General features: G+C 41.5%; 1 protein-coding gene across 2 annotated transcripts in view; it reads left to right on the top strand.

The window, feature by feature from the left end:
• The first annotated feature begins 11,585 nt into the window (after positions 1–11,585).
• Positions 11,586–27,213, top strand: part of LOC114298379 (putative late blight resistance protein homolog R1A-3) — a 31,688-nt gene continuing 16,060 nt past the window's right edge. For both annotated transcript variants that reach the window (XR_014343823.1, XM_082893846.1), the window contains exon 1: positions 11,586–14,402. Coding sequence is in view for 1 of the 2 variants with exons in the window: in XM_082893846.1 (XP_082749972.1) it covers positions 11,707–14,397 (2,691 nt within the window). In the remaining variant the exon portion in view is untranslated. The remainder of the gene's footprint in view (positions 14,403–27,213) is intronic.

Here is a 27,213-nt window from a genome sequence, read left to right as displayed (position 1 = left end):
AAGGATTAGTAATGTGGGATGAACATAAAGTCTAATAGGGATCTCAACATGATCCTCAGCAATAACAACTTATAGATAGCTATGATCATGAATACTTAATCTCATACTATATAATAATGTGACAATTCATACACAAATATACATATATAAAACTTTTCTCAAAATCATTCATTTTCGTTCAAAAACGTAAGCAATTCACCTTTCTTCCTTCTTGTTACTTTTTCCCAAAATTTATGACAATAATAGATTTCCGAAACAAAACATTTTCATCAAACCCATTACATTCTCTCTCACTTTCCAGACTTACACTCGTTTTGCCTTTTCAAAACATGTTCCTAAGAATTCGATGTTCTTCATTTTTTTCACAATCTCAACACGTTACTCACGTCTACTTCTCACGCAGTCATGCCCATGCAAGTTTACCTTTTGTACAAAAGGGAACACAATAAGCATCCAACAACTATCTACTTCTACAATTTAGGCAATTCGGCCTTCCAAAACCACAACCATCATAACACATAACATACTCAAATATACTGAAACAATAATAGCAAATAAATTCTGCTCTACCTGCCTCAAGCATGATAAGCCAATGATACATCTTTCCACAATGAAATGCCAATTTACCAGACACTCGCTGGAAGGTAATGGTACCTCTGCCAATTCTCCAGGCGCTAGCTGGAAGGTAATGGTACCTCTCATTCTCAGCGCAGCCAATTCTCCAAGCGCTAGCTAGAAGGTAATGATATCTCTCATTCTCAGCGCATTACACATTTTCCAACCATCACTTTATACAACAATCAAAGATAACTCGAGTGTACCACAGACACATAACCATTTCAACAATTACAATGTCATCCTCCATTGATGACCAAAGACAAAACCCCTAAGCAGTATATACTAAATGCACGAAATACAATCATCCAATTCTTATGAGGCATTAAGTCCAACAACAACAATGATGCTACGAGATTCTCAATTTCTACCTAAGGTTCTATCTCAATTTACAAAGGAGTTATAATTGCTCCACATTCCAATGCCAATTTCTAAAATTTCCAATTCACAACACACAAATTATATATATATATATATATATAAAGAATGAAACTCGTTTCCTTCAATTAACCAAGAACCCAATCCATGGATAACTAAATCATAACCCACTCAATTTCTACTTAACGAAAGTGTGACCCAATAATTCTAATCTCATGGTTAAAGTCCCTTTTTAACAATTAACAAATTATCAATTTGTTATATTTAAATATAATCATAATTCCTTAAATATAATCATAGTAAATGTTAAATATAATCATAGTAAATGTTAAAATCATAAGACCCAATTTAATCTCAAATCAATCACCAAATCATTTATCAAATTCCTTAATTCATAACATGACTTTTTTTCACAATTTCAACCCTTTTTATCTACTAGGCATTATATAAAAAGAAAATTTAGGGTTTCACCTCTTCCTCAACATAAACATGTTAGCCAACCCCCAATTAACCCAAACCATAACCAAGTTCACAAGATTTCAATCTCAACTACCAAATCTTAGATCCCATATCATGATTTTCGAAAAAAAAAAAAACTATAACAACATCGTTTTTATGCAATAAAAACTTACCACATGTCAATCTATAGACGAAGTATTGAAAAAGATCAAAGAAATCCCTACCTCAAAGAGAGAAGAGGAGAAAAGCCCAAAAATCAACTTTGCCGGAATTCGATCTCTACATGTCAAAACGAAACCCTTAACATGCTCATCATTTTGGTATAACAAACTAGTACCAAAATCTCAATGGATTCTTGAGATCAAAAGAAAATACAAAGTTTTGAGGGTTTGGATAGAGAGAGATGAGAGAAAAAGAGAGAAAGATTGTAGAGAGAGATATATAATCAGAAATGAGTGAAAGAAGGCAACATGTGCAATACATACCTATAATGCACGAAAGAAGAGTCAAAACATGCGCCTAGCCGCACGTGTGGCGCCCTCTCCAGCACGTGCGGAGCGGCCTCCCGCACGTGCGGCTCTCACCCCCGCACGTGCAGTCTCCCTAGCACTTCCCCTTCCGTACCTACATATATTGCAGTGTCGCACACAGCCTTCCTCTGTTTCCCGCACGTGTGGTCTCACCTCCTGCACGTACGGGCCAGGGCCCCGCACGTGCGGCCTTGGCCTTCCAATCCGAAAAATCCTCAGCTTACCTCCCGACACTCCAGAGCTGACTTCGTCCCCCTCCGAAATGAAAGAAAACTCGGAATTGAAACAAACAAGAACGAAAATTTGTGTGGAGAAATTCTAAAAAAAATAACGAACTCAACTGTTGATAGGACCACACTTTGAAACCCAACGTTTTTACGAAGGTAATCCAACATAACTTAAGAGAACAAGGCAAATTACGCACCGGTCATCACAAAGAGCACCAGATTGGTTTTCCAATGATCACCAACAATGGTTTTGCTTCCACTTTCCTCCACTATGTTAGTTTTGTTCCTTAATTCGGTGGTCAAAAATAGTGGTCAACACCTCCTCTTTTGCTCCCAATTGTCTTTGTTATGCCAACCATGGTGGTTGTAGTAGATAGAAAAATTTAAGCTTCTGTAAAAGAAGAAGAAGAAGACGAGGAGAAAGATAAGGAAAAAACAAGAGGTAAAAGAGTACTGCTTGGTAGCCTGAATTTTAGCTTGGCTCGAATGGCTAGAAATTCATCTTACCGGTCGTCCAGCTGGTTATCTGGCCGATCATCCGGCAAGAAGGCTGACTGTCGCAATTGACAAAGGTGACAACCGCGGTAGACAAGTTTATACAAAATAATAATCCATTTTGGAGAATTTAACTTTTTTTGATAATACAATTATTGTAATTTAAAAATAATAATTTTTCAAAATTACTCTTTGATAGTACAATTTATTTGGAAATATCAATTGTCATAATTGTACTTGTTGTGTTGTGAATGAATTTAAAATAAGGGCAAAATATGAAATTATTATTTTAGTCCTTAATTATTGAAAGGAGACTAATATTTCGGGATAATAAAAAACAATAAGAGACTAATATTTTGGGACGGAAGGAATATATATTCTTATGATATATGTTATTTATTTTGTGTTAAATATTACATAATTTCTTTTATTAAAGTTATGATTATTTATGATAGAAATCAAGTTATACATTTTGTGACAATATTATATAGTTTGTAATTCATAAATATTTCTATAAAGATTGTGTAATATTATCACAAAAATTCATAATTTTATTTTTAAATTATAAATTATTGTAACTATATCAAAAAAATTATATTACATCCACATAGTTCTCATAAAAAATACATAACAATATATATATATATATATAACAATTAATGACCTGTTCGGTAATGTTTGTATTTATAGTTTTCTATTTATATTTACAGATTTTTAAAAAATTGTGAATAGTTTAAAAATTTTATTAAATTTTGTAAACACAAAAAAGGTTAGCTGTATATTTTTTAAAAATTTTGTTTTTCATTTGTTTCTTCCTCCTACTCTTTTCGACCACCACCCATTACTCATCATTACAGACTACCATCACTAATGACCTCCTTTGCCAACAACCTACGACTACCACTTCTCTTAACCGCCAATCACCTTCCATCGGTATCAACCACCTTTTGCCGGTGGAAATCACCTTCGGCCACTACCTTTTGTTGAAAATCACCTTTAAATATCACCTTAAGCAACACCGACTACCATATCTAACCATTGACGATCTCTTTTGATCATCACTTCTTATGGCCATCAATCATCTCTGACCACTACCAACCACCTTTCACTGGTGGCAATCACTTTTGGCTACTACCTTCAGTAGTTGACAGCCATCTCTGACCACCATCTCCAACTGCTGACAACCACCTTTTATAACGACCTCTTACTACCACCCACTTTCATAAAATTCTTATATACAAGCATATTTTTTATTTTTATTTTTATTTTTATTTTTATTTTTATCCAAAATAAATATTTGTATACCAAAAGGTAATTAAAAGTTTAGTATACTTGGACTAAAACATAGTCGCCGCTCATTTGGTTTATTTTCATGGTACCATTGATTCAGACGAATCACAAGAAAACAAAAGAATCACTCTATACATCATTTTCTCAATTACAAACAAAAGAATAGAAGAATTGGATATGGCCGAGGCAAGGAACAAAGCTCTTGCAGCTACAATTTGGAATTATAAGTCCCCTTTCTATCATCCCAAGAAAACATTAGAGACAGAGTGAGAGAGAGTGTGATGGCTGAAATTGCAGTCAATTTACTCACGCAGAACTTGAAGGAGTTACAAACTTCCAAGAGCTATTTGGTTATTAAAAAGAAGGATCAAATTCAATCCTTTTATGATGATCTACTATTGCTTAGAACAAACCTCGATCATTTGCATGTAAAGTTTTGTGAGCATGAACAAGTGAAAAATCTGGAGACACGAATTAGAGATGTGGCGTACCAAGCATAAAATGCGATTGACTCGTTCGTAGTTAACATTTTCTTGACAAAGAACAAGATGAAGTGAAAAACATAAGCGATTCGTGATTCAGATCAAGATTAATTGTACCAATTCCCAAACAATTAAAACTAACAATCTATACCATCTAGCATGTATGAAAGTGACTTAGATTGTTGCTTCAAAATTAACAAATCGACATAACCTATTTTTACGTGGAAAAACCACAATTAGAGCGAAATGCCACTAATCAATCTACTATAAAAGAAATAAAGAATACAAATTTACTGAAACAAATTACCCAAATGCAATCAATTTGCCTTCAACAATTTGTATCTCTTTTGCCACCGTCTTCGTCTCAGAATTGATCAGCTTGAAGTTGAGTCCACAACATCCATATCGAATCAATGACTACGCACAGCTTCGAACTCCATCGAATACTCCACGCTTGAATCTTCGAATCCCACCGAAGAAGAACACTCTTGAAGTTGAACAATCAAACAACTCTTTAATGTATGCTTGTCAAATCCTGAGTTTAATTCTCAATCAAACATCAAAGAAACCTAGCAAAATAGCCCCAGAAGAAAACCCTAGAACCCTCAAAGAAGATCTGGAAACTGTGCCCTAAAACCTGACTGAATCATAGCTTTTATAGCAAACAGATCCGCAATCCCAGCTCGAGCGCAGGACTTGCCGCTCGAGCGGTGTCACTAATACACATGAGATAAAATAGGGTCTACGCTCGAGCGCTGAACCTTACGCTCAGCGCAAAAACACGTCTCCCAGTATTTTTATAGACAGGCCAAACTACTGAGAATGTGAAAAATCCACTCGAGCGCAGCTTTCCCCCGCTCGAGCAAGAAGACCAAAAACCAAGGAAAAATACTACTCAATTAACCCAAGCTTGTTCATGGAATTGGCAACAAGTAAGGACCTAAGAATCTCCCCCTTTGTCAATTCCCAGACAAAACTTTCCAACAATTTTTCCTAAACAAACACACGTACTAGACACACACAAAACACAACTAAATGCTTCAACCCAACAAAAACTTCAAACCACAAACTCTAATTCGATTTAAAAACACTTAGAAACACTGTGAACAACCCACCTGTTGAAAATACCAAAATACCATACAAACCAAAACCGTGGAACGAAATAAGATAACAAAGATAAATAAATAGAAATAATCAAAAATAGCAAACTGTATATCCAAAGCTATCTATCCCAATACATTCCAATATCCATGCCCAAAACTATTTTAGCAAAAACACATGTCTAGTAGTTCTAAAACAAAGTCTAAAACAAACAGCCAATGTTTAGCAGTCTAAAACAAAAATACCCAAAATACTCCCCTTTTTTGGCCGGGAGTCCAGACAAAAAACAGAAGAGAAATAAGAAAATAAACTGGGCAAAGAAAAAATACACTGTCGAAGTAACACAGTCCAAGTAACACTGTCTAAGAAGAGAGAAATATGCATCACTGATCCGGTGGCGGTGGAAGCTACTGCATCTGAAGTAGGGACAAGATCTGAGCAATATGCTGGGAAGACTGAGTAACAGACTCCTCAATGCATCTAGAAGATGCCTCCAATGCAGTGAGTTAGGCATCAATGGAGGTCTCTAAAGTAGTGAGCCGAGCATTAAATATATCCATCTGACCCTCCAGACGACCAAAGTGGGAAACCAGGTCATGCTCAACCTGCCGCAGCTGGCCCTTGATAGATCGAGCCGGAGGAGGTTGCTCACCCTCACCTGCAGTAAAGACATCAAACTCTGCTTCTTTGGCCAAAAGATCGTCACCTGCACTAGAACCACCCACCCTAGAAGGACCTCCCTTGACATGTAACTAACTTTGGGAGACAGCCTTTTTGGTGAAAGGTTTAATGGGAGTGGAAAACTCTTTCTCTTTGAAGACCGAGACCTCAAGTTTGGATAGGAGATGGTTGATCAGACACCCATATGGTAACCTTAACTGTTTGTTACCAATAATGGCTATCATATGGTAACCCTAACTTTATACTAGGGCTTATTGCTTGAGCGGAAGACTCAACGCTCGAGCAGACTTACTTACTAGCATCTTACCGCTTGAGCCAACAAAGTGGTGCTCGAGCGCAAAAAACCTATTCTCAGAATCTCGCACACTCTGCAAAACAACTGGAAGAGAGAAATTTCTACTTGAACGCACGCTCGAGCGGGGTAAAAAAAATAGCAAAGGTAAAATGCACCCTTCTGAGCAGATTAAAAACACTCACACTGTCAAGTACCTGAAACAAGAGGGAATTAGCATAAAAACAAGAATGTAATGCTAAGATGAGATAATCCACAAACCATGAGCCGCAAACTCGCAATTTTGACAATAAGAAAGCACAGTATCATGAGCAAATTAGGTAAAAATCGATCAATGAGCATAAGCTACATGAGAATACATAGTTCAAGACAAACATAAGAGCTCATGTAATGAATGTGTGTGTGTGTGTGTGTGTGTGTGTGTGTGCAATCCTTGAGAGGCCATAGAACTACAGTTAATCCTCGTAGTGATCGGATGGCTAGACCTCCGGCAAGAGTAACTAAACATCACTGAGAAAAGTCAAACCACTAGAAATCAAGAGGTATTTGTTGAGTAAAAGCGGAGGCTCTCCCTCACTCAATGAGTTCCCTTTTTTTTCATTTTTTTTTGAATTTTCTTCGTGTGGGCACTCAATGGTGGCTTTCACGCTCAAGAGTATGGAGATCAAACCAGAGAATCATGAAAATAATAAGGAAGGCCTAGTTGGTGCCTTTGAGGTAGCCTTTTCCTAATGCCCGAACTTCAAAGAACTGAGGAAGGCATCGAGGAAGTGAAAAAATATGGTAGATGGTTAGAAGACACATTATCACCCATGATATGCCAGTATAGGTCAATTCCTCTAAAAATGTATAAAAGACACTGTTAGAGGTCCATAGAGAACTTTGATCACTTGTACGAAAACCCCTGCAACAGTTTATCTCAAGGATGTGTACAAAATGAGATCATGAAGTTAGTGAGCGTGAGCATTCAGAATGAGCTATAAACAATAAAGGATGAAATCTTGCAAGCAGCATGAGAGGTGTTCATATGAGTATAAATGCAAAGATGACAAGAATCAATGACAATGAGATTATAGCATCCAAGTACACATAAAGCCAATCACTCTCATCTGCTCAAGAAACAGGTCACACCCTAGTGACTGAGCACTACACCCAAGGTCTTTCTAAGGAACTCAAACCTAAGAAGATCAAGGGGTTTTGTAAAAATATCAGCCTTTTGATGCTAAGTGGGTACATGTTCAAGAAAAACAAAGCCCTCTTCCACTAACTCTCGAATGAAATGATGACGAATGTCAATGTGTTTGGTGCGGGAGTATTGGACATGATTTTTAGAAATGCTAATGGCACTTGTATTATCACAGAAAAGGATAAGAGTGTCCTAGTCTATACCATAATCATGAAGCATTTGCTTCGTTTATAACATTTGTGCACAACAACTCCCTGCAGCAATGTACTCAGCCTCAGCGGTCGAAAAAGAGATGACGTTTTGCTTTTTGCTATACTAGGAAACCAAATTATTCCCAAGGTAAAAACACCCTCCAAATGTGCTCTTACATTCATCAGCACACCCTGTCCAGTTGACATTAGAAAATCCAGTGATTTCGGCTATAGTGTTGGTCAAGAACCAAATCCCATACCCCAATGTCCCATTTACCTACTTAATGATGCGTTTGAATGCAAGAATATGAGACTCTTTAAGGCAGGCTTAGTAATGGGCACAAACACCTACACTAAATGCAATGTCAAGTCAACTGGATGTGAGGTACAAAAGACTCTCTATTATACTCCTATAAAAGGGTAAGATCAACATCAGTACCAGAGGAGTCTTTGGATAGGTGAAGACTAGTGTTCATGAGAGTGCGCACATGTTTTGGACGACTCTAAACTGAACTTAGACACAAGGTTTTTGGCATACTTGGTCTGAGAGACAAACATACATGAAGAAGACTATTTAATTTGAAGACCCAAGAAGTAAGAAAACTCCCCCATCATGCTCATTTCAAACTCATGTGTCATGCAATCCGAGAAATATTTCACAAGAGAATCAGAAGTGGATCCAAACACAATATCATCAACATAAATCTAAGCAACAAGAATATGAGACTTAGTATGTTTCACAAATAAGGTTTTGTCCACACTATCCCTTTGAAAGTCATTATTAAGAAGAAATGTAGCAAGTCTATCATACCAAGCTTGAGGTGCTGGTTTCAACCCATACAACGCCTCGTCTAACTTGTAGAAATGGTGTGGACATTTTGGATCCTCAAACCCTTTTGGTTGCTCAACATAAGCCTTTTTTTTCAAGTATCCATTCAAGAAGGCACTTTTTACATCCATTTGAAATAATTTGAACCCTAGAAAGCATGCAAAAGCAAGTAAAATCCGAATAGATTTGAGACGTGCAACAGGGGCAAACACCTCATCATAGTTAACACCCTCTACTTGAGTATAGTCTTAAGCAACCGGCCTAGCTTTTTTTCTAACCATAGTACCATTCTCATCAAATTTATTTTTAAATATCCACTTTTTACCTATCACATTCATGTCTCTTGGTCTAGAGATAAGAGTCCAAACTTTGCTATGTTCAAATTGACCCAACTCTTCATGCACATCATTAACCTAACTATCATCTAGTAAGGCCTCTTTTATATTTTTAGGTTTAATTAACAACACATAGCACATATGAGATACCTCTTCCCGAATTTGTTTTTGGGTTTTCATTTGGTCTGAGACACTTCCAATCACTTGTTGAGCTGGATGATTCAGTTTTACCCTTGTTGATGGTTTTAACTCTGGACTAGTAGTGACAAGAGCATCAGAGGTGGTGTCTCTTTATGCACTCTTTGGACTCGAACTTACCATTGAAGTTGGTGCCAGCTCACCTTCTTGGGCTTAACCTTGTGCTTCTCCTTGTCTTTGTGATTCAGTATCCAAGATTGGAGACTAACAATATTCTTCCTCATGTATCACTGGTATAGGAGAACCTGTGTCATCTATAACCACATTGATTGATTCCATTAGAGATAAAGTACACAGGTTATAGACATGAAAAACTCTACTAGTGGTTGAATACCCTAGAAAAATACCTTCATTACTTCGAGAATCAAATTTGCCCAAAGGCTCTCTATCTTTGAAAATGTAACATTTACTTCCAAAAGTTTTGAAATATTTTACATTAGGTTTCAACCCTTTCCACAATTTATATGGAGTTTGTAAAGTGCTGGGCCTTAAATACACACGATTCATAACATAAACAGCGGTATTTAAGGCTTCAGCCCAGAACTTAGGAGGAACTTTCTTGCTATGGAGCATGACCCTAGCCATCTCTTGAACAACCATGTTCTTCCCCTTAACAACTCCATGTTGCTGTGGAGTAATCGGTGCAGAAAACTCATGCTTAATACCATGCATATCACAAAAATCTAAAAACGAACTATTTTCAAATTCACAACCATGATCAGTTATTCTTATGATACACCCAATAGAAACACCCTGTTCATTTTGGATTTTAAGAACTAAAGCCTAAAAAGCATCAAACGTATCCGATTTTTCTTTTAAAAAATTAACCCATGAAAAACGAGTGTAATCATCAACAGTTAAAAAAATGTATCTTTTACCTCCAATGCTTTCAGTGCGACTGGGTCCCATAAGATCCATATGTACTAGTTCAAGAGGACGTTTGGTTGCGAAGACGTTCATCTTTTTATGAGGGGTACGAGTTTGCTTTCCAAGTTGACATGGTCCACATACATGGTTCACATTCTTCCCATTTTGGGTACTTCTTTCACAAGCTCTTTGTTGGCTCTCTAGGTTAGGTCCTTGAAATTCATGTGACCTAATTTTTTATGCCACTGGTCAAGATTACTTATGACGGTCGAGTGGCATGTGAGATCATTAGTGGTAACAATCCCATAGCAATTATCAGATATGCAAACCCTATGCATGACAATATTTCTCTTTTTATCTAAAATTTCACATTTATTTTTTGAAAATAATACTTCATGATGGAAATCACACATTTGACTAATGCTCAAAAGATTAGCTTTAAGGCCGTCAACAAGTAAGACTATTTCGAGCTTAGGAAGACAAGCCACATTCATAGAGCCCCTATTAATGACATTTTTGAGCTTAGGAAGACATCGAGATTAGCTTTTTTTGGGGGGAGATTTGGTGATAGACCCCTCACTGTCTAATTTGTCTTTTAAAGGGACAAGAATTATATAGATACTTTCAAAACCCCCTAATATTTTAAAATTTGTTTCTTTTACTATACTACCTATATATATATGTGTGTGTATCTATCAGCTCTCCTATAAAGCCATCCTGACAGTGTATTTCAGAGTAAAATTTTACTCTGAATCAGAGTAAAATTTATTATGATTCAAAGTAAGATTTTATATCGTTAAGCAAATCAACATGTTTTTAACCAGAGTAAAATTTACTGTAACAAAAAATAAAATGCATACTAAATGAACGAACCAGAATCAAATTTTATTTTTAGATCTATTAACAAATAAAAAAATAATTAAAAAAAATCCAATTGATATTCTGCTGCCAAGTCATCGCTGTGGCTCGGCAAATCGACGAACTCATGGATCTTAGGCGAGGATCTTTGATCAGATGACAACGGTAGCAATCGAGCAACGAACTTTGATTTCAAACCCTAAAAATCGACCGACGAAGGAGATCAAACTCCGATCTGAGGCAGAGCAGAGCTGAGGCCTTAAAGTCACTGAATGGTTAGCGGTGGCCGCTCTTCTCAGACAAGGTTGTCGATCTTGGTCTATAAGATAGAGAAGGTGGGGAGAAAGTGAGCGGAGAAGATGGAAAGATCTAGTTGATGGTATAATAGTCTAATAAAATATTTAATTAATAAATTTTATCACCTATATAAGACTTTATAATTATAAAAAAAAATTTGAAAGTATATTTTTTTTTAAACCTTTTTAATAATAAAAGAAAGATAAGTGAGGTTTATGATCAAATTATTATTATTGTTATTATTATTGTGGCGCGGGGGGTGTGTGTGGGTGGGTCAACTCTAAACTAAACAAAAATCGAGGAACAGATCAGAGAGCTATTGCTTGATCTGGAATTGTAAGTCCTCTTTTCCATCATCCATCCATAGAGAGAGAGAGAGAGAGAGAGAGAGAGAGATGGCTGAAATTGCAGTCAATTTACTAGCGAAGAACTTGAAGGAGTTACTGAGCTCCAAGATCGATTTGATTTTGGAAGAGAAGGATCAAATTCAAATCCTTTATGAGGATCTACAACTGCTGAGAGCAAATCTGAATGATTTGCAGGTGAAGTTTTTTGACCAGGAACAAGTGAAAAATCTGGAGGCACGAATTAGAGATTTGGCGTACGAGGCAGACAATACGATCGACTCGTTCCTAGTTAACATTTTATCGAGGAAGAATACGATCGACTGGTCGATCGACTGGGACCTACCTACCTTGGAAGAGATAATGATGGATGATTTGGAGGAAGAGATAAAGAAGGATCGCTCATTAAAACCAGAAATACAGCATGATCACTCATTAAATCTTGAGCATGTCAAAGAAGAGATTGAGGCCATCAAAACTGAGATGATGGGAATTTATGACATAGGTTTGGAAGCCATACTACAAGTTGGAAGTTGTTCCAGCAGTGGAGGCTCAGACTCATCAAACACGAACACAAACACAAACACAAAGACTTGGGGTGTAGGGGAGGAAGAAATAATGGTGGGATTTGAGGACGAGGCAATGAGCTTAAAGGAGCAACTTACTGGAGGACCAAAGGAGCTGCAGGTTATTTCCATTGTTGGGATGGCTGGACAAGGTAAGACTACTTTGGCTACAAAACTCTATAATGATCCTCTTGTCGTGTACTACTTCTATATTCGTGCTTGGACATCTGTCTCCCAAGAGTATCGAAAGAGGGATTTGTTAACTCGCCTTTTAAGTTGTGTTATGAAGCATACGAATGGAATTGATCAGATGGGCGATGAGAAATTATGTGTAAAGTTGTACCAAAGCTTAAAGGGTCAAAGATATTTCATTGTGATGGATGATATATGGGATACCAAGGCCTGGGTTGATTTGAAGAATTATTTTCCAAATGACAAGAACGGAAGTAGAATTATGTTCACTAGTCGACATGAAGAGGTGGCTTTGCAGGCCAAACCCAATAGCCCTACTCTTTCCCTTCGATTTTTAACTCATAACGAAAGTTGGGATCTGTTTCAACACAAGGTGTTTGGAAAAAGAGAAAATTGCCCTGTGCAGCTCATGGAGATCGGAAAGCAAATAGTCAAAAAGTGTCATGGACTACCATTAGCGATTGTTGTGGTAGCTGGAATTTTTACAAATGAAGATAATAGTCCAGGCCGATGGAAGCAAGTAGGAGAAACCTTAAATTCAAATTTGGCTGTTGATCCACAACTATGGATGAAAACATTAGCACTAAGCTACAACCACTTGCCTCATCACTTGAAACTATGTTTTCTCTATTTTGGAACATTTCCAGAGGACTACGAAATCCGTGTACAGAAGTTGATTCGGCTATGGATTGCTGAGGGATTTATAATAAAAACAAGTGAAAAAAGCTTGGAGGATGTTGGAAATGAATACTTGATGGATTTATTAAGTAGAAATCTCTTATTAGTTTCCAGAAGAGGGTACGATGGTGAAATCAAAGCATGTGGCATCCATGATTTATTGCGTGAATTTTGCATCAAACAAGGTACGGAAGAGTTTTTCCTCCAACGGATTTCTGGCTATCAGCGAATTTCGGGTTCAATCACTTCTGGCCTAAGACCCCGCTCTTTATTGTGCTTTAACTCTGGATGTGCTGGATCATGGTATCCTCGTTTCCTTTCTCTAAGCTTCAAGCTACTTAAAGTGTTGGATATAAGTTGCATCCAGATTTTCAAATACCCCAGTGAGGTAGAATTACTAGTTCTCTTGAGGTACTTGGCACTTGAGATCCATTTCAACAAATACCCAGGTACCAGTTGGGGCCAGGAGTCTACGTTGAATTTCCTCCCACCCTCAATATCCAAACTCGTGAATTTAGAAACTTTTATTCTTAGCACATCATGTCCTTTGGTTAAGTTACCAGATAGTCTTTGCAATATGGTAAATTTGAGGCATCTTTGTGTAAGTGGTGGAGGGAAATACAACATAGAAGAAAGCAACAGTTCCTTGTCATTCGTTAATCTACGAACTCTCTCATGGCTAGAACTAAACCAATATGACAGCTATTGCTTCGTCAACATTCCAAATCTCAAAAAGCTGGGACTTTGTGGACGTATGCTACGTGGAAAATCCTTGATGTTTCCTGATCTACACGTCCTAAAGCACCTTCAAGAGTTGAAGTTGTGGAATACAGGCATATTTACCTGGGGCGCACATATTCTCGAAAGAACTAAGCTGCCCCCTACTCTTAGAAAGCTTACTTTGAAAAAAACATGTCTAAAGTGGGATGAGATGTCAACACTCGGCAAGTCACTACCCAAACTTGAGGGTCTCAAATTATTATATAGAGCTTGTAGGGGTAAGCGTTGGGAAACAAGTGATGGCGAGTTCCCTCAACTCAAATTCTTAAAATTAAGGTCCGTGGAATTTGATCAATGGGAAGTTTCGAGAAATCATTTTCCCAAACTCCAGCGATTAGTGTTAATTCAATGTAATGGGCTCAAGAAGATCCCATATGAAATGGGGGACATACCCACACTCCAGATGATTGAGGTACATTGGTGCCACCCTTCTCTGGCCAATTCTGCCAAGGAAATTAAGGATAAACAAAAACGTATGGGAAACAATTGGCTGCAGATGATTGAGTCCAACAATGATGTGCTTTAATTGAAGTAAGTGTATTAACTCAATCAATCATGTTTTTGGTTTACATATATGTTGTATGCATTTCTTGTCAATTTCTGTTATTTCTGTGTGTGTTATTATTAATTCCCTCAACCCCCCCCCCCCCCTCCCTATTTTCTTTATAGTACTTGATCTAGAAGAAAGATCATTAAGTAGGCACTAGGACATGTTCATGAAAAACTGAAGTTCTGAGATTGTGATTAAGAAGATGAACACCACAATTCTCAACAAGCTCAAAATAATCTAAATCAATTCTCATAGACACATGAATTCATTCAGATCTAGATGTACCAATCAAATAAACTGAGCACAAATGATTTTAACACGGAAAAAACAATCTCAATTGGAATCCACCGATTGTGATTGTCAAAAAACCACGAACCAAGAGGCTAAAGCAAATCCACTATGAGAAATGCAGAAGATTACAATAAGTCATCTCACCAAGTCTACCTTCTGGTAAATCCACACTTGATTGACTTTGAGACACTTGTCAATCTTCACAGCCCATTCTCTTCTTGAATTTTCCCGTTGTTGATGTTGAATCCACAACCATCAACTAGGTCCGGAATCCTCCGGTAGATTGCTTGAGAAGAAGTATCATCATAACCCCCTTGTTGTGCTCAATCAAATACAAGAGGTGTGAAAACATCTATGAATTAACAAGGGGAAATAAGGAAATCATTCGTGGATATTACCCTCTGTTTTCTGTGAAGTCTAAAGAGAGAACCAAATGAGTTAAAAGCCAGATTTGAAGTAATGCGGTAGTTATAAAAAAATCTGTTCGAAGTGACCGCTTGAGCGCAACTTTGGTCACTCTAATAGTGAATCAAGGCTTGCAGGAAATGAGATCTCAGACAAAAAAATCCTTTAAGGACCCAAAATTCGCTCGATTGCACCTTTGATCGCTCGGCCAATAAACACACCTTTGCAGTATCTCTGAGAGTTAGACTGAGATCCTGAGAGGTTTAAAACTTTGCTCGAGTGCAACTTTGGTTGCTTGAACAGTGAAATCAACCTTGCAGCATCTTTGAAGCACATACTGAGATCCTGAGAGGTAGAAAAGTTTGCTCAAGCGACACTTGTTTTGCTCAAGTGGTCAAAGACAAATACCATCCTTCTCTGAAACTCAACAACACAATCCTTGAGTGCTGAAGTCCATGGAAGAACAATCAAGATAGGATTCTCAACTATTCCTCACAACAATACAAACGAAAAGAACGAATACAAATCAAAAGAGTTTGTCACTCAGGATTGCCAAAACAAAGGACCTAATAGTTCACATTCAAGGTTCGTAGTTTTATAGGAGACATTAATGTTGAAATTAATTAATTAAGAAAGGCATAACAAGAAAGGCCTGACAATGGAAATTAATTAAGAATCAAAGATTGTAATCAAATAAAGAAATGTTAGTTATTTTTTTTGATCAACAACAACAAAAAACTTTATTGATAAATCAAGAAAGAAAGTGAGGATGAGGCGTCCTCTTAAAAAGAAAAGGAAAAACACAAAAAACAAAAGCCTAAACAAGAAAACTCAAAGCAAAGGCCTACGTATCACACACTGTCAACCAATCTCTAACTAACAAAAAAAATGGGACCCCCTTAAAAAGAGGATTTTCCGAAACCCAAAAAGAAGTTAAATGGCAAACACTATCCCACAAACAGTCTATCTCTCGAGATTTATCTTCAAACACTCTCGCATTTCTTTCCAGCCATAGAACCGAAAAGGTTGCAAAGACCGCACAAGACCAAAGCATTTTGGCTCTCTTCAATCCTCCAAAAGCGCAAAAGTCAACTTGGAGCATATGCGCACTCCATTGCAAGGCTACCCGCATATGCGCGAAAGTCAATCTTGTTATTGTTCCAAATACTTTTCTGCAATGCTCTCACTAACAATTTTCTCAAAATTGATGGCGTTTTAACAAATGAACAATGAAAGATTGAGGAAAGTGATACATTTTTATGAACTCAATCAAGTGTTATAGTTTTCAAGTAGGCAGAGTTCCAGTGTAACCATATACGATGTTTAGGGCATGCTTTAAATCAAAGATGATATAAGTGAAGTTGCAACTAAAGGAAGTCATGTAATTTGTGCAAATATGTCTTAAGGTTAAGTTTGTACTAGTCTAACTCTCCCAGCACCTCTAAAGCTTTGTTTGGATCATGATTTAGATAACGATTTGGAAAAGGAAAGGGGAATGGAGCTTATATTTCATTTACATTTGTCTCACCTTTTTCCTTTCCTGTGGGGAGGTGGTTTGGAAATACTCTTATGATCCTGGGAGGCGCTCGTGATCCTCTGCTAGTCACTTGAAAAGGAACAAACACTCCGGTCGGGGGTGCCGGAATTAGTACTCCGATGGGCAAGTTAGTCTCCGTACTCCAGATTATTTGTATTCTAAGTTAAGCTTAATAATTCTCACATACCTTTCTAGAACCGAAGATCTTGTATTTATAGTATTCTCTTTGGACCTTGGGGCCTGGCCAACCCTAGTCCTTTTCATGTACTTCTACTCTACCCTTATCTTGATGGAAGAAATGCCGGCTGCTTTGTTCAACCCTTCAATTGAATAGGGCCAATGCCGAATAGAGGTTATGATCTGGACCGGACTGTTCCACTCCCGTTGATCCAAGATTATTCGGCTCCCACAATTGTTCCCTAAACACCCCACTAGTATCAGTTAGTCGGCGTGTTTGGCTTCTAGTCAGGAGGTCAAAAATTCGGCGGTTACTCCTCTTCCCGATGCGTGTCAGAACGCGTACAAGCTTTTTGGTCACTGTAACGCTTTCCCGGCCCTTCGTACACTGCCTCCATTTAATGCGATTTGAATTTGTCTCTTCGAATGTATGTTCTGAATACTCAAGGATATCTGGCTCACCTTCTAGTGCAACTTCTACATTCCGTGGCTTCTGCAACCCCTTGTTTCTCGTTCTTCTCTTCGTCTCCTGTAAGTCTTTTTTCTTCTTCATTTTTGATCCCCCTTCTTTGTTTGTTTTAGTTTTTTTTCCAGCCCTTGGGTTGGCTGAAATGGCAAAACATCTGAAAGAGCTCCTTTCTGCGGATCGAATCTCCGGCTTTCGACGCCATTTCTCCATCCCCGACGACGTCCATCTGTCAATCTTGGCAGACAACACCACTGATATGGAGAGGGAAGATGAGAGCACAATCGTCTTTCCCCTCCTATCAATTGCTGAGGGCGGCGTCCGCTTTCCTCTTCACCCACTTTTGAGGACCGTTCTTCGGTACTAGGGTCTCATCCCTTCCCAGCCCAATGTGAACTTCTTTCGATCATAATGGGAATTGTAGAGATAAATTGGCATCTTAGAATTAACTTAGGTATTCCCGCCATCCGTCACTATTATGTCCTAGCCAAATCTACTGGGCGGCCAGGATGCTACTTTCTTAGAGCCAAGGATACTGATCATCACTTAGTGACCATGCTTGCCAGTTCTGGCAAGCGTGTCGACGACGTGATGGTCGTTGTCCGCGACAATTGGGAATTCGGCGAAGGTGAAGATCGCCTAGACCCTTTGCCAAGGCAAAAAGGCGAACCAGGTGGCCGATTAGATCACTTTGCTCCTGTTATTTGCATGTATATGTATTCGGCACTATGTTAATCTTGTCGTTTTGTTTATGCAGGCAGCGATTTGAAAATAGTGTTGGCTTCAGACGACGACGTCGTGCTCGCAGAAATCAAAACCGCACTACAGTTCGTCGGCCGTCCAGACCTTCAAAAACAAGGGAGGGTAGCCCACATTCTCCTTCGGTACGAGCCGACTTACACAACGTTCTCGGTGGCAGACAACATTCCGATCGCGAGAGGCGACAATCATCTTACAGCCCTCATATTTCCTAGCTTCAAAAACTTGAGGCAGATCGGTTTAGAATCATCTGATTCTGAACTCACCGAAGAACAAGTAGTCGAACCAATCGCCGAAGATTTGGACCGGTTGGCTGCGGACGTTGATGAAGCGATTAATTCGGCCTTTGAGGAAGCCGGATTAAACTCTTCTGACCCTCCGTCTACATCGGGCTGAGGGGACGCCTTCGAAGATATTTTTTCGAACTTGGGAGACCTTCCCGGCGATTACTCTGAAGATATGGCTGGGGAAAATCTTACGCAGATGGCACGAAAGAGGAACGCCGAACACATGGCTGCCCGCAAAAAGGCCGAGGCCATCCGTTCCGGACTTGTCCCGGCTGAATCTGTTCAACCTATTTTGCAGCCTACTGTTGTAGAAGAAACGGCTTAGGTTGTCGTCGCCCAGACAGAAAAGGTTGTCGAGCGCCCGATTATAGAAGAGCGGCCGACTTCGGAAGATCGAGGCGAAAAAAGAGGCGCTGAGGACAAGGATGGCTCCGAAGAGGGCCCTGTTGATAAACGGCCACGCTTAGAGGAGTCGGCTGTGGTTGCTCCTTTCATCATTGAACCCAAGATAAAAAACATGCCGATCTCCTCTGAAGCGTTGGCTTTGAAAGATCAAGCTGTGGCATTGAGCTTGGCCACCGCGGTCTCCTTGCCGACTGACAAGGCGACCTTTCGTGCCGAGCCGGACTTGGTAACGGTAGCATTAGCTGCTCAGTCGGCCCTTCTGGTATGTGTTTATCCTTGGAATGTGACGATCTTTTGGTTTGCATTTGATGTTTCTTGGAGTGTGACGATCTTTTGTTTTGCAGACAGTTGGAAGGATCGCCGAATTAGGCCGCCGCCAGCATGACGCTGTCGAGAGGATTGGCCGTTTACAATCGGAAGTCGATGGCCAAAGGAGCAGGGTGGAGTTTGAGGCAATGAGGGCCGCAATGGAGAGTGCGCGGGCGGAGGCTGAGAAGGAAAGGGCCAGGGCTGCTGATCAACTCAGATCTGACGTCAAAAAGAGGGCAAACGCGAGTGAGGAATCGCTTAAGTTGGCTAAGGAGACCCTTGTCAAGCTGGAGGCCGAGTTTGAGGAGTTGAAAAAGGCCAAGGAAAAAGCCGACTCTGAGGCTTCCGCGGCGTTCGAATCTGGGAAGAGCGCCGCCTTTAATGACTATGTAGAAGAAGTCCCCAAGTTCGAGAATTGGGGATTCAAACACGACTGGCTCAAAGCCCTTGCTGCCGCTGGAGTTACATTGGCCATGCCAATTCCATACGAGCAAGTGGACATTGAGCCGCTGGAGTCTGATCCTGAGACTTGACTTGGGAGACATTCTAGTTTTGTTAGGTTTTTCTCAATTTCAATGTATGGTTTTATTTAGTAGGTTTCTGTTAGTTTAAGGTGATTTTCATGTATAAATTAATTACTCTCTGCGCTTAATTTATTAATGAAAATTTCCTTTTTATTTTATACTTCGTTGCACGCAGTTTTTCACTACTTTGGATAAAATGATTACTGTATGTTGCACTTGCTAACTATCGATCTGATAGGAAGCAGGATCAGAGATAAGTAAATTAAACATGCCATTGCATACTCGCCAATTAGATAACAGTTTAACTCCATTTAACAAATCCGTTAATTTAGCCTTAGTTTATCTGAACAAGTAAATCCATTAGGTATTTGGCCGATCAGATTAACAAATCTGCACTTGCCCTAGCCAATGAACTCCGAAAGCCGAGTAGGACTAGTTCATTTAGTGTTTCACTGATAAATCGATTCGTGGAGCGGCTGGGGCACTCAAGCCGAATATATTGATGAATCTGCCCTTGCCCCAGCTGGTGCACGATCGTATAACGCCACGATCGTATAACGCCGAATAACACGTTACTTATATTGTCTTGATGAATCGATTCGTGGAGCGGCTGGGGCACTCAAGCCGAATAGATTGATGAATCTGCCCTTGCCCCAACTGGTGCACGATTGTATAACGCCGAATAACACGTTACTTATATTGTCCTGATGAATCGATTCGTGGAGCGGCTGGGACACTCAAGTCGAATATATTGATGAATCTGCCCTTGCCCTAGCTGGTGCACGATCGTATAACGCCACGATCGTATAACGCGGAATAACACGTTACTTATATTGTCCTGATGAATCGATTCGTGGAGCGGCTGGGGCACTCAAGCCGAATAGATTGATGAATCTGCCCTTGTACTAGCTGGTGCACGATCGTATAACGCCGAATAACACGTTACTTATATTGTCCTGACGAATCGATTCGTGGAGCGGTTAGGGCACTCAAGCCGAATAGATTGATGAATCTGCCCTTGCCCCAGTTGGTCTACGATCGTATAACGCGGAATAACACGTTACTTATATTGTCCTGATGAATCGATTCGTGGAGCAGCTAGGGCACTCAAGCCGAATAGATTGAAGAATCTGCCCTTGCCCCAGTTGGTCTACGATCGTATAACGCCGAATAACATGTTACTTATATTGTCCTGATGATCGATTCGTGGAGCGGCTGGGGCACTCAAGCCGAATAGATTGATGAATCTGCCCTTGCCCCAGCTGGTCTACAATCGTATAACGTCGAATAATAGTGTTTGGTTCGATTGGGACATGACTCATTCGGTGTCGGGCTGTTAACGTTTCAATATTAACGAGATTGCCTCGGAGGCGTTGCCCTGGTAGGAAATAAATGGGCGTGTACTTTGTGAACGAGGGTCCTATTTATGTGCTCAGTCCGCAACTCAGTCTAGCTGTTTGAGGAAGATTAAACAAGTGCGAATGTCAAATAAACTTTTCTTCAACAGCAGGGGCGAAGCAAAGACGCTAGCTGAGCTAGGAGGAGCCATGAGTCGAAGTGGTGAACCTTCACGCATGGGCAGTAGGACTTCGAGGGATCAGGAGAGACACCAATCTCCTCGTCGTCGAAGTAGGTCACCCAGGAGGGACAAGCAGCCACAGCGTAAGTCTCCTTAACCCCGTCCTGGAAGGGAATCCGACGCGACTCCTCGCCCATTGAGTTTTGCGGTCTTCGTGGGTAATAGACCAATGACAGAGGCGAATTCCATCATTCGAGATCCAAATGTGGCAGTCGAGTTCGCTCGACAGATTTTTCAACCCAAAGTTCAGCAGTCTATGGCAGGTTGGCAGGACTTCGAAGTGTTTCGCGAAGGCGTTCATGGGGCGGTGAAGGGACTCTACACCGCTTATGAGATCGGCATGCGTCTCCACGCCGCTCGCCGCGATATAGAACAGAGAGATGAACGCATTCGGAAGTTAGAAGCTCGCGCCGAGAAGGCCGAGTGCGAGCTAAGGAAAATCAAGTCTGCCGAGCCCCAATCAGCCAGCCACCTGAACCCAGTTATGGAAGAGAGGGTAACTGCAAGGCTGATTAGTGATGCGATCACCGATCGGAACACGGCCAGCATGTTCGCGATCGAGACTGCGAGGACTGCGGCCTATGAAAAAGGCTTCCATGACGGCTGAAAGGTCGGAATTCAGAAGACCAAGGAGAAACTCATCGAAGAAGTTTGCCGATGTGAAAATCGTGGATTTAGGCACGGTTGGATCAAGGCGCTTCAGCAAGCTGAGAGTCTCTAGGCAGCAGGGTTGGATTCGACGTTTCCGTTGTACCAACAGAATGATTTCCCCTTCTTCGCTTTCGAAATTGAGAAGAGTGGTGATGAAGAAGCCGCCGAACCGAAGAAAACCTTGTAATGATTACGTAGATTGAAAGTGAAATTATGTATTTGTTGGCTTATTTTAATAAAATGCTTAGTTCTCAATTCGTAGCGTCCTTATAGTTTTTATTAGTATGCATTTTATTTCGAATGTGCGAACGTTTTAGATTGTGTTTATGCGGCTTGAACAATCTTAGTTGAATAGCTGCATTTTTCGGCCTTTGCTTACGGAGCCTTTAATTTGGATAACAGTACATTGTCTATTTCAACTGTTTGTATCGTTGTAATTTTTATTCGGCACGCGCGTGTTTTGCATGTTTTCTTTGTTTCATTGTATGAACGTTTAAACAAGTGTATAAACATTATATAAATATTGAGATAATTGTATAAATATTGACCGGCATAAGTCGTCACGCGCCAAGGGTGCGCCGAATCGGGAGTCTTTAATTGGCCAATCGGCAAAGGGTGCTCCGAGTTCGGAGGCTCAATCGGCCCAAAGACGTCATGCGCCAATGGGGCTCCGAATTCGGAGACTTATTTGGCCAATCGTGATAACCACGAAGGGCGCTCCGAATCCGGAGGCTTAATCGGCCCAAAGGTGTCATGCGCCGATTATTTGGCCAATCGTGATATCCACGAAGGGCGCTCTGAATCTGGAGGCTTAATCGGCCTAAAGACGTCATGCGCCGACGGGGCTCCGAATTTGGAGGCTTAATCGGCCCAAAGACGTCATGCGCCGATGGGGCTCCGAATCCGGAGACTTATTTGGCCAATCGTGATATCCACGAAGGGCTTTTCGAATCTGGAGGCTTAATCGGCCCAAAGACGTTATGCGCCGACGGGGCTTCGAATCCGTAGGCTTAATCGGCCCAAAGACGTCATGCGCCAACGGGGTTTCGAATCCGGAGGCTTTTTCGGCCCAAAGACGTCATGCGCCGATGGGGTTCTGAATCCGGAGACTTATTTGGCCAATCGTGATATCCATGAAGGGCGCTCCGAATCCAGAGGCTTAATCGGCCCAAAGACATCATGCGCCGATGGGGCTCCGAATCTGGAGGCTTATTTGGCCAATCGTGATATCCACGGAGGGCGCTCCGAATTCGGAGGCTTAATCAGCCCAAAGACGTCATGTGCCGATGGGGCTCCGAATCCGGAGACTTATTTGGCCAATCGTGATATCCACGAAGGGCGCTCCAAATCCGGAGGCTTAATTGGCCCAAAGACGTCATGCGCCGATGGGGCTCCAAATCCGGAGATTTATTTGGCCAAACGTGATATCCACGAAGGGCGCTCCGAATCCGGAGGCTTAATCCTTTGAACTGGATTGTGAGGTGAGTAAAGAGTGATCTTTGCATTACAGAAAATGAGATGTACATGGCAAACTGTTCAGAATAATTTTCATGGCCCACAAGTCGGGTCAATGATAAAATTTGCATAAATGCGTGGAATTCCAAGGCCGAGGTAGACTTCTTCCTGACATGTCTTTGAGCCGATATGCCCCTACGCCTGTGATGGAATCAATCTGATAGGGGGCGTCCTAGTTATGACCCAATTTTCCATCAGCCGGTTTCTTAGCAGCTAGAAGTACCTTCTTCAGGACCAACTCTCCTGGTATGTAGCGGTGCAGCTGAACTCGTTGATTATATGACTTGGCAAGCTGCTGCTGGTACTGCTCCATGGATGTAAGGGCACGGTCTTTTCGTTCTTCAATCAGAATCAAATCCAAAGCCAGCATCATGTCGTTTCGGCCCATGTCAAAAACTTGAGTTTTCAGGGTTGGGTGGCCGATCTCCAGGGGTATGATCGCCTGGGTTCCAAAGCACAGAGCAAACGGCGTTTCTCTAGTAGATCGCCTCGGCGTAGTTCGATGAGCCCACAATACACTCGGCAATTCTTCGACCCATTTGCCTTTAGCTCTCTCCAGCCTCTTCTTGATGCCGTCCAAGATGGATTTGTTAGAGGCTTCGGCTTGACCATTGCTTTGTGGGTAAGTCGGCGTAGAAATGTAAGGCCGGATATCATATTTGTTGCACAGGTCCCGGTAGACGCCACAATCAAACTGGGTGCCGTTATCTGAGATAAGAGCTCTTGGAATACCAAATCGCGTTATGATATTTCTCCATACAAAGCGCTTGACATCAGAATCTCGAATGTGCGTTAATGCCTCTGCTTCGATCCGTTTTGTGAAGTAGTGTCTGGCGACGATCAAGTATCGCTTGTTCCCTGGGGCCTTCGGCAACGGTACTACGATATCAAGCCCCCACTGGACAAACGGCTAGGGACTGGTGATAGAGCTCAACTCTTCAGCAGGCATATGGGTTAATGGGGAGAACTTCAGGCACTGTTCACATTTTTTCACATAGCATTCTGCATCAGATCTCATTGTCGGCCAATAATACCCTTGTGTTGTAGCTCTATGGGCCCAAAAACGCCTGCCAGAATGGGCACCACAACTGCCTTCATGTATTTCAGCAAGAAGCTCTTCGACTTTGTCAGGGTGCACACATTCCAAATATGGACCAGAGAGGGATTTTTTATAAAGTCTTCCTTACGGATCCAAGTAGTATTGCAGGGCTTTGTTTCGGAGCTTGTGTGCTTCTTTCTTGTCCTCTGGGAGCTGTTCGGAAGACAGGAATGAAGCAATGGGATCCATCCAACTTGGTCCAAATTCTATAATATTGACCTGAACTTCTTCCGAAGGGCCGATGCTCGGCTTCGAGATGAAACCTACTTCGATGGTCCGTTTAATCTTTGAATTAATAGCGGAGGCTAGGCAGGCAAGGGCATCTGCATGTGTGTTCTGATCGCGTGTTATCTGGTTCAATTCATGATGGTCAAATTTTGTCAGCAAGGAGTTGGCCGTTTTCATGTAAGTCACCATACGGTCGTTTCTTGCTGCGTACTCTCCCTTTAACTAATTGATCACAATTTTTGAATCGCAAAATACAAGCAGGCGCCGAGCACCCAGAAGATGTGCATTCCACAAACCAGCTAGAAGGGCTTCGTATTCGGCTTCGTTATTTGATGCGTCGAAGCCGAGTTTGACGGCCTGTTCAATTATTGCGCCGTTTGGAGCCATGATCACAACTCCGGCTCCGCTGCCCTGCTGATTGGGTGATCCATCACAGTACAACTGCCAGATGTCCTCAGCGTAAATTCTCTAATTCGGCTCCGGTCGAATTTCATCGGACTTGAAATCGGCAAGGCTCCCGGTGAATTCGGCAACAAAGTCGGCTAGCACCTGTCCCTTGATTGAAGTTCTGGGTAGAAACTGAATGTCGTACTGGCCGAGTTCAAGAGCCTACTTTGAAACATGTCCTGATGCTTCTGCACTTCGCAGTACTGATCGGAGGGGATAATCTGTTAGCACCCCAATTCTGTGTCCTTAGAAGTAATGCATCAGTTTTCTTGCCGCCACGACTAGGGCTAGGATGAGTTTTTCCAGCGGGAGGTAGCGTGTTTCGGCGTCCACCATTGCCTTGCTCACGTAATACACTGGCCGCTGCTCCCCCAGCTCTTCCTTTATCAGTACGATGCTGACGACCCTGTCGGAAACTGCCAGATACAAAATGAGCGGGTCGCAAGCTACAAGTGTTGTCAAGAGTGGTACTGAGCGGAGGTAAGTCTTGAGGCCGTTAAAAGCGGCTTTGCATTCGGCGGACCATTCAAAAGCCTTGCCTTGCCGTAGTGTATGGAAGAATTGTTGGCAGCGATCTGTAGACCGACTGATGAACCTATTGAGTACGGCGGCCATCCCCATTAACTTTTGAACCTCTTTTACTGAACGAGGAGAGCCGAGTTCCAAGATTGCTGTGATCTGCCTCGGGTTGGCCTCGATTCCCCGGTGGTTGACAATGTAACCCAAGAACTTGCCGGAGCCAATCCCAAACGCACATTTGGAAGCATTCAGCTTCATTTTGTATTTGCGTAAGATGCCGAACGTCTCTTCTTGGTCGGCTAGATGGGTTTGCTCTTCTCTGGACTTGACTACCATGTCATCGATGTACACTTCCATAGTGCGGCCGAGTTGCTCCTTGAACATAGCCGTGACCAGTCTTTGGTAAGTTGCCCCTGCATTCTTCAGTCCAAAAGGCATTACCTTATAGCAGTAGGTTCCTCTTGGGGTGAGGAATGCAGTTTTTTTTTGGTTCTTAGGATGCATGGCGATCTGATGGTAGCCTCTGTAAGCATCGAGGAAGCTCATACGCTGATGGCGTGCCGTCGCATTTACAAGTTGGTCAATTCTGGGTAGGGGAAAACAATCCTTGGGACAGGCTTTGTTTAGATCCATGAAATCGACGCACACTCGCCAAGTCCTATTTTTCTTCTTCACAACTACTGTATTAGAGAGCCATGTAGGGTAGGTCACTTCCCTGATTGCTCTGGCTTCAAGCAGTCTGTCAACTTCCTCAACGACGGCGGCAGTGTGCTCTGCGGTTGACCGCCGACTTTCCTGAATGATCGGCTTGCACTTAGGATCAACATTCAAATGGTGCTGCAAAATAGACGGATCTATACCCGGCATCTCATACGGAGTCCACGCAAAGATATCAAGGTTGCTGAGCAGGAAAGAGATTAGCTGCTCTCTGTCGACCTGATTCAGAGATGCGCCGACCATGAAGAATTTGTCTGGGCTGCCGGCGATTTCAACTCGGTCTAAGCCCTCCGTGGCTTTTTCATTTGGGAGCCGCCCAACATCGTCGAGGCTCTCTCGATCTGGCACCTCAATAGAGTTCACCTACAGCTCCTTTAGTGTTTTTTCAGCGAGGAGATAACATGCTTGTGCCGATTTCTGGGAGCCACGGATTTGCTCAATGCTGCGCTCCGTCGGGAAGCGTAGCAGCTGATGATATGTACTCGGCACGGCCTATATGGTGTGCAACCAAGTTCGCCCCATAATGAGATTGTACGGCGATGGCAACTTGACGACCAAGAATTCTACATCCACTGTTCGGAAACCCGCTCGAACAAGTAGTGTGATTTTTGCCAACGGGTACTCTGGATTGGAGTTGAAGCTGAATAGTAGATAAGGAGCCGGAGAGAGATCTGATTCGGAGAAGCTGAGTTTGGTGAATGTCTTGTAATACATGACCTCCGTTGTGCCCCCTGGATCAATGAGCACGCGCTCAACTGTGAATCAGTTTACGCATAACTCAATTACCAAGGATCAATGTGGGGCAGTGTCACTCCGGCCAAATCGGAATTATCAAAAGTAATGCCTGCGGCTTCATGGGGCCGTTTAGCTGGAGTGA

This window comes from Camellia sinensis, chromosome 11 (assembly GCF_055761805.1).
Source record: "Camellia sinensis isolate YWXY chromosome 11, ASM5576180v1, whole genome shotgun sequence".
NCBI lineage: Eukaryota > Viridiplantae > Streptophyta > Magnoliopsida > Ericales > Theaceae > Camellia > Camellia sinensis.
Note: the sequence above shows the minus strand (reverse complement) of the source record. Positions and strands in the feature narration are given on the sequence as shown.